The following is a 7,957-nucleotide window of genomic DNA, read 5'->3' as shown; positions in this document are numbered from 1 at the left end:
ATTAATAGTTTTTTTTTACTTAAAAACAAAATTGAAAGATAAAAAAATATAATAAATCAAATAGGCCCTACTACGTAAGCAATATTAAACCTATTAAAAAGAAATATTAAAAGAAATATTAAACCTATTAAATTATTTCTGAGATTTTTGAATGGGCAGAAGAAATAAAAACAAGCAAAGCTGTGAGTAGCAAAAAGAATAATTAACAAGGAATAAGAAAAACTATAATTTAATATCTTAAAAAGTTAACGATTCTACTTTTTATAAATTTTTGAGTTCATATTTAAATTTGTACAAACATTACAGCTCACTTTAAACACAAGTTTTAATCATTTTGTCACACATCATAAGGCTATTAAATCTTTCTGTTTGAATTTTAAATATTTATACTAAATAAAAAACTTCTTTACACGATACTAAAAAAAGTGTGTTATAAAAGTCCCAACAACCTGTTTCAAGATTTAAAAGTAATGGGATGAAATACGTTTGACTTATTGGTGTTGGTAATATTTAAAACTGTTTTTTAAATGCTTATACAATTTAAGTACATACAAGTTTTTCTACGTTGAAAAAAATATATTACATGTTATCACTCTCAAAATAATTCAGCAAACATTGAACCACAACTTAACCTAACCTAACAATGTTTCTTAAGTGTACTTTTGAAACTTAAAACCAAACAACAAATACTTTACTAACACATCATAAAAAAACAACTCCTTATCATTCTAAAGTAATAGTTCTGTGACTGAGAATTCTCCACAGATAATAAAATAAACCGAGAATTGCAAAGATTAACTTGTCACTGCATGTTTGCTAGTGTCTTTCCTGTAGAGACACAAACTGGTATTGGAACTAGGAGTGTGAGACGCTCATTCCAGCGGTGCTCCATAGCCAACTTGACTGTTTCTAAAAAAAAACATAGTAAAATTGACAGTAAAGCCAAAAATATTGTTCTTCTAAGTGCTAAATTAACTGACGGAAAATGCAAAATCAATAAATAGAATCCCAAATAGTCAATTTTTTACAATGCATCTGAATTAATAGTTAATTAAAGTAAAAATGTTTATTGATCAAGGATGTGTATAACAGTGAAGATATTTTTTGTAAAACTTCAATTTGGACACATGGTTTTAGACATGCTTAGTTGAATATTTATTCAACCTCATCAGCACATTAACACGTTGAATGCTGAAAACCTTTAAACAGGCGCTCGCCAATGGCGGCGAGGCCCGGGCGAAGCCCTTGTGCGCTACTGAATCAGCGAACGGAATTGGCATTCAAATATTTCAGTCTGACGAATCTCAAAAGCGCAGCGGTGATTGTGCTGTGTTACCCCGAAAGTGGACGTAGTTTACTAAAACACCCAAAGGTAGCAGCACTGCCTGGATCAATAGCCAGTGTCTTTTTAATATGGCTCGAATAGAGGAAATCCCCAAAACCGGGACAAAAGCATTGCCAGACGGGATTTTTCGGGAATTTATAGTACCAACCTACACCAAAATAAAGCTCGCATTCTAAACTACAGCCTGGCAAGGATTATAAAGTTCCTCGGCAATGGCTGAGCTCATACTGAACTAATGTAGTGAGATGAAGGCTGATAGGAGCGCTCGTGACACACTACACACTACATCAATAGATGTAGCCCGCACTCAACATGTTAATTCTTTAGACAAAGACAAAAGTATATAAAACCAGTAATATGCATCTACCAAATCTTAGTGTAAAAGTTAAAAAAAAAAATGTAGAATGTTTAGCAGTTTGGTATATTTAGTTTTAGTTTTTGCTATTAATTCTCAAGCAGATAAATATTGCTACCCACACAGTTTTTATCACCTTTTTAGGCTGTGTATTTTTTTAGAAGCAAAAAGACAACAAATCAGTTCCTTCTGCTGTCTTGTAAACTGATATGGCCAGCAACATCAACTAGAGATACACCAAATGGTAAAAATATGAGATTTTGTTTTGAGTGAGTGACAAACATGAATTTTGTTCCAGCGAGTTCAGGAATAAAGTAAGATTTGAGAAATACAGTATAAATATTTGAATTGTGGAGAAACTGTTTCAATTTAACATACAGGTTCCTCTCCTGCAATTTGTACTATCAAATTAAGAACCTTTATGAGTCAAACCCAACTCACTAGAAGTTTCTTGTAAGTCTCTATCGTCCACTTCCCAGATGAGCTCATCATGAATCATCAAAAGCAGCTTTGCTCGGAGTCCTCGTGATCGAATCTCAGCCTCACAATCCAACATGGCTGCTTTGCAAATGTCCGCTGCTGACCCTGCAAAGAGAATATTTTGGATTTACACAGTCTTACAATGTTATTAGGTATAGCGCTAAACATGCAATCTTTGCCATTTAGTTTATTTATGTATACAGTAAACTCCCTCTTATCCGGACACCTTTTAACCGGACTACACTCGGCGGAAATGACATCTCTTTAACCGGAAAATTGTTATCAGCACATTGGTTTAACCGGACTAGATTGGCAGGAAGTGAGTAGTACTGAAACGACTGTTCTAATTGTATATAAAATATTTATAAATTATTTAAGTATAGAACATTTAGCTTAAGGTTGTATTGTACATATTCAACAAGCAAAAATTGTATGTGCTTATCTACTATGTGAGACTAACAATTAATTCTCTTAATCCCCACAATAATTAAAACTTCTCAATGATAACACCATAACCAATTAGTTCAGAACTTACACAGGAGGTTCATCTGAGAAATTTTGTTTTATGTAGTGATTTCTCTTATGCTACGAACTTTTTAAGCAATAAAACAATTAATTGATAATTATTAGAGTAAGCTGAAGCATCACCTTGTATGAGGAAGTTCATCGCTTGTCGCTCAGAGTATGATCGAAGCTTTCCATTGGTCGAACGGATGTTGGGGAATAGCCTTCTACGGCCGGAGAGTGCTGACACAAACCCTTGCGTACGACACTTGGCAATTACTGTCCGCGGCAGACTGCGCAGACTTGGGAAGATGGCTGCCGACAGAAAACATAATTACCAAATCATAAATGTTAAAAACTAATTCATAACTGAAAAGCTCAGTTAGTCTACCTTACTTTTGAATATTTACTTACAGACTCAGTGATTTTACTAACATTGCTGTGTTGGTAGTTGTAGGAAGAAGCATTTTAATATTCTCTCTTCGATATATTTACTGGTGACAATGTTAAGTGTGTATGTGTTAAGTGCCTTGTTTCAATACATAGTTTAATGCATGAAGGAAAAATTAATTATTTTTAAATGCTGTGTACATTAATCTATGACGTACACTAATCTACATACATTAATCTACATTACACATAGACGTCACATACATTAATCTATGAACGTCTTCTACTTGCCTGTCAAAGTTATGAACTTTTAACCCTTTGTCCCAATTTAATTTACAACTACTCACCAACAAAGTTGTCAATGATTTTATATGCTTCTGCCGGTTCAACATGCAGATATTCCGAGAGTTTATTGGCGCCAGCTCCGTACATTACAGAGTAAACAATCCTCTTGGTTTTTTCCCGTTCTTCTTCTCCCTTGCCACCCAGCCACCGTTCCGCCAATCTCTGGAATATGTCTCCTCCTTCACTGAATGCCTGAAACAGTTTGTACAGTTTTATAACACTTAAAATATGTTTCAAACGGTCTTTAAGTCAATACTAGCTGTAACACACGGGCTTCACCCCGTTAGACTTCATGAGTATTAATAAAACCATTGACTATATAAAACTATTGGTTGGTTAAGTTAAACTGAAATAAACAAAACAGAATACAGTAATACAAACAAATAATAACACCTGATTTCAATAAGGTAATAAATTGAAAGAATAACATATGTACAAATAAGTACAGCTGAGGTATTTTTAACATTAGCTATATATGGAAAGTTCCATTTAGAAAGGAATTGCAACCTTAAAGGGCAATTTATCAAATAACTAGCTGGCCCGACAGACGTCGTCCTGTTCTATTGTGGTTTTATGTCACATGCTCGTTCATTTTCAAGATGAGCTTGTTCGCATGGCTCAATCACGTCCTGGTTGAAGTTCGTTCGCTACGCTCACTCACCTTTAGGTTGGAGCTCGTTCGCTGCGCTCACTTGCCTTCAGGTTAGCTCGTTCGCTACGCTAACTCGCCTCCAGGTTGAAGTTCGTTCGCTACGCTCACTCACCTTTTGGTTGCAAATTAACTGTTCCCATAAATTAAAAATAAATATAGTGCTGCACCCTGTTGGTAAACCTATTAACTTTTTAATGCTATTGAACATCACAGAATAAAATTGTTTAGTTGCACCAGCTGTTAAGATTCTTTAATTCCATTTAAATATGAGTACTCATAAGGTTAACATGAGAAACTCCAGAGCCACTGGGGCGGAGCCCTATTGACGGATCTGCACCAAACTTCACACAAACCATCCTTGAATAATGCTTAATAATGCCTGAAAGTTTCATTACAATCTGTCGAGCGGTTTTGGAGTCCATAAAGGACAAACATACAAATATACAAACATACATTGGATTTTATATATATAGATGGATAGTTATGCGCAAGGTTTCTCGTCATGACGAAAATATTAAGTATATGGTTTATGGGGGTGTGACTTGTAGTTTTCTCAAAAGTTCATGGGTACTTTGGGATTTATATATGGACTAGCAGAGTACCAGTCTTTCGTACGGGGTTGGCATATCTATATATATAAAATCCAATGTATGTTTGTATGTATGTTTGTTTGTCCTTTATGGACTCCGAAACCGCTCGACAGATTGTAATGAAACTTTCAGGCATTATTAAGCATTATTCAAGGATGGTTTGTGTGAAGTTTGGCGCAGATCCGTCAAAAGGGCTCCGCCCCAGTGGCTCTGGAGTTTCCCATGTTAACCTTATGAGTACTCATATTTAAATGGAATTAAAGAATCTTAACAGCTGGTTCAACTAAGCAATTTGATTCTGTGATGTTCAATAGCATTAAAAAGTTAATAAGTTTACCAACAGGGTGCAGCACGATTATTTTTTTTTTAATTTATGACAACAGCTAATTTGCAACCAAAAGGTGAGTGAGCGTAGCGAACGAACTTCAACCTGGAGGCGAGTTAGCGTAGCGAATGAGCTAACCTGAAGGCAAGTGAGCGCAGCGAACGAGCTCCAACCTAAAGGTGAGTGAGCGTAGCGAACGAACTTCAACCAGGATCTTGAAAATTAACCCTCCGAGTGTCCATAGTTTAGGCCTTAATGTCCGCCTATTTTTGGCGCATTTGCAAGGTTTTATTAAAACGGATCTGAAAAGCTTAAAACAATGTTAATTCTACTGTTCTATATACCATTTTGTTTGGAAAATTATGGGCTTCAATATCATACATAAAACCTAAGGAATATTTGTTTAAAAAAAAAATTTTTAGGTAAAAATAAAAATTATTTTGGAAAAATTGAAAAAAAAAATAAGTTTGCGCTCAATGAAATTGTATAAATTATAGGCCTATAAATATTTGAAAATAGCCACTTTGTTCTAAATTTTATGAGGATTACAAATATATAATAATATAAGGAAGTAGATTTGCAAATAAATAAGTTATGGGCAAAAAACAGATTTTAGTACATAGCGTTTAGCTAATAATGCATAGCCTAACCATAGCTAGGAATCTGGCTGATAATTTACATCAATATCACTACCTACTTCTTCAGGATCATCAACCAGTCCTTCAAAATCACTTAAATCTTCTTATAATGCACCACGTATATCACTACTTTTGATTTTTAACACTAAAACAATGATAAACATAATAAAACACATCAGTCATCGGTCCGAGGTTAACTAACCTGTTTACAAATACGCACGTCAGCTGTCTGCTATAATTACGATCGGCTCGGAGAACATAAAGCGCTTAGAGACAGACCTCTGGAGAAAGCTTAGAATCTAACGAAAAGAACGATACCTAACTCGATCCAGTTCAATCCGATTTTGTCAGTCATAGAGCCTTCGCCGTAAACAGTGTTCGTTCGTGAGTGCAGCGACGCATGACACTCGGAGGGTTAACAAGCATTTGACATAAAACCACATTAGGACAGGACGACGTCTGTCGGGCCAGCTAGTATAATAGTATAAAATGCTTATTGCTCAAGCTTTGCGTTTGCAAATGGGGGAGGACACAGTTTGATAAAATTTGCTTCTTTAAATTTACGGTATACTATAGTATGGCATTACACATCTACCATAGCCATAATGTTCTACACTTCACCTAAACAATAGAGAAAAATATATTATTACAAATTCACAAAATATCACAAATTATTCATGAAGTTAAAAACATAAACATAACTGTAAACAATCCTACTTTGACAGATCACATTGTTTATCACAGTTTTTTGTTGCTGCTTGCCTTGTTGGTAAATCTTATAACTTTTTAATGCTTTTGCATATATATCATGGAACCAACTTTTTTAGTTGAAACAGCTGACTAAATTCTTTAATTCCCTTTAAATATGAATACTCAAAAGGTTAACATTGGGAACTGCAGAGCCACTGGGGCGGAGCCCAAAAAGATTTATGAGATAAGAATATGCCTATATGTTAATCGGGAATATGAGCTATCATAATACCAAATTTCAGCCCATTCCGTCCAGTAGTTAATGCGTGATTGAACTTCAAACAAACACACTAAGTTTCACCATTGACTAATGGATCACATTTATAATACTAGTAGTATGCTTATTCTGCGCGTAACGGGATGAGTGAACGTAAACGCATTTGTAAGCTATTATATCACCTAAATATGATAAAAAATCCAATATATGTTTATCTAACTAATGAATCTAAATGCCATAAACGGTTCCCACACTCCGCACTGCTTGCCTTTACCACTTCCATCGCCACTACCTATGTCGTGGACCTGTTTCCCTACCTTCCCTCAGCATTTTAGTATTGCATGTACATTAATCTAACTGCCACAAACTGTTCCCACACTCCGCACTGCTCGCCTTGACTACTTCCTTCACCACTTCCTACGTCGTGGACCTGTTTCCCTCCCTTCCCATAGCATTTTAGTATTTCAGATACATTAATCTAACTGCCACAAACTGTTCCCACACTCTGCACTGCTCGCCTTGACTATTTCCTTCACCACTTACTACGTCGTGGACCTGTTTCCCACCCTTGACATAGCATTTTAGTATTGCAACTGTTTCATTGCAGATACATAAATCTAACTGTCACAAAGGGTTCCCACACTCCGCACTCCTCGCCTTGACTACTTCCTTTATCACTTCCTACGTCGTGGACCTGTTTCCCTCCCTTCCTATAGCATTTTAGTATTGCAGGTACAAAGGGTCCTAAAGGGACTGTCACAAAGGGTTCCCACACTCCGGACTGCTCACCTTGACTACTTCCTTCACCACTTCCTACGTCATGGACCTGTTTCCTTCCAATCCCATAGCATTTTAGTATTGTAGATACATTACCCTAACTGTCACAAAGGGTTCACACACTCCGGACTGCTCGCCTTGACTACTTCCTTCACCCCTTCCTACGTCGTGGACCTGTTTCCTTCCAATCCCATAGCATTTTAGTATTGTAGATACATTAATCTAACTGCCACAAACTGTTCCCACACTCTGCACTGCTCGCCTTGACTATTTCCTTCACCACTTACTACGTCGTGGACCTGTTTCCCACCCTTGACATAGCATTTTAGTATTGCAACTGTTTCATTGCAGATACATAAATTTAACTGTCACAAAGGGTTCCCACACTCCGCACTCCTCGCCTTGACTACTTCCTTTATCACTTCCTACGTCGTGGACCTGTTTCCCTCCCTTCCTATAGCATTTTAGTATTGCAGGTACAAAGGGTCCTAAAGGGACTGTCACAAAGGGTTCCCACACTCCGGACTGCTCACCTTGACTACTTCCTTCACCACTTCCTACGTCATGGACCTGTTTCCTTCCAATCCCA

The 7,957-nt window shown here is 36.4% G+C and overlaps 1 protein-coding gene across 1 annotated transcript in view; it reads right to left on the bottom strand.

Moving 5' to 3' along the window:
- Positions 1–287: 287 nt before the first annotated feature.
- LOC129000472 (uncharacterized) overlaps positions 288–7,957 on the bottom strand; it is a 44,669-nt gene continuing 36,999 nt past the window's right edge. The window contains exons 9-12 of the mRNA XM_054427435.1: positions 3,422–3,611; positions 2,829–2,999; positions 2,142–2,285; positions 288–909 (exon numbers count right to left, since the gene is read on the bottom strand). Coding sequence (XP_054283410.1) covers positions 803–909; positions 2,142–2,285; positions 2,829–2,999; positions 3,422–3,611 — 612 coding nt within the window. The 3' untranslated portion in view covers positions 288–802. The remainder of the gene's footprint in view (positions 910–2,141; positions 2,286–2,828; positions 3,000–3,421; positions 3,612–7,957) is intronic.

The sequence above is a fragment of the Macrosteles quadrilineatus genome, unplaced genomic scaffold (assembly GCF_028750875.1).
Source record: "Macrosteles quadrilineatus isolate MER2022 unplaced genomic scaffold, UCM_ALF_1.0 Scaffold_8__2_contigs__length_117827958, whole genome shotgun sequence".
NCBI classification, from domain to species: Eukaryota; Metazoa; Arthropoda; class Insecta; order Hemiptera; family Cicadellidae; genus Macrosteles; species Macrosteles quadrilineatus.
The sequence above is the reverse complement of the archived record's forward strand: the minus strand, read 5'-3'. Positions and strand labels throughout refer to the sequence as shown.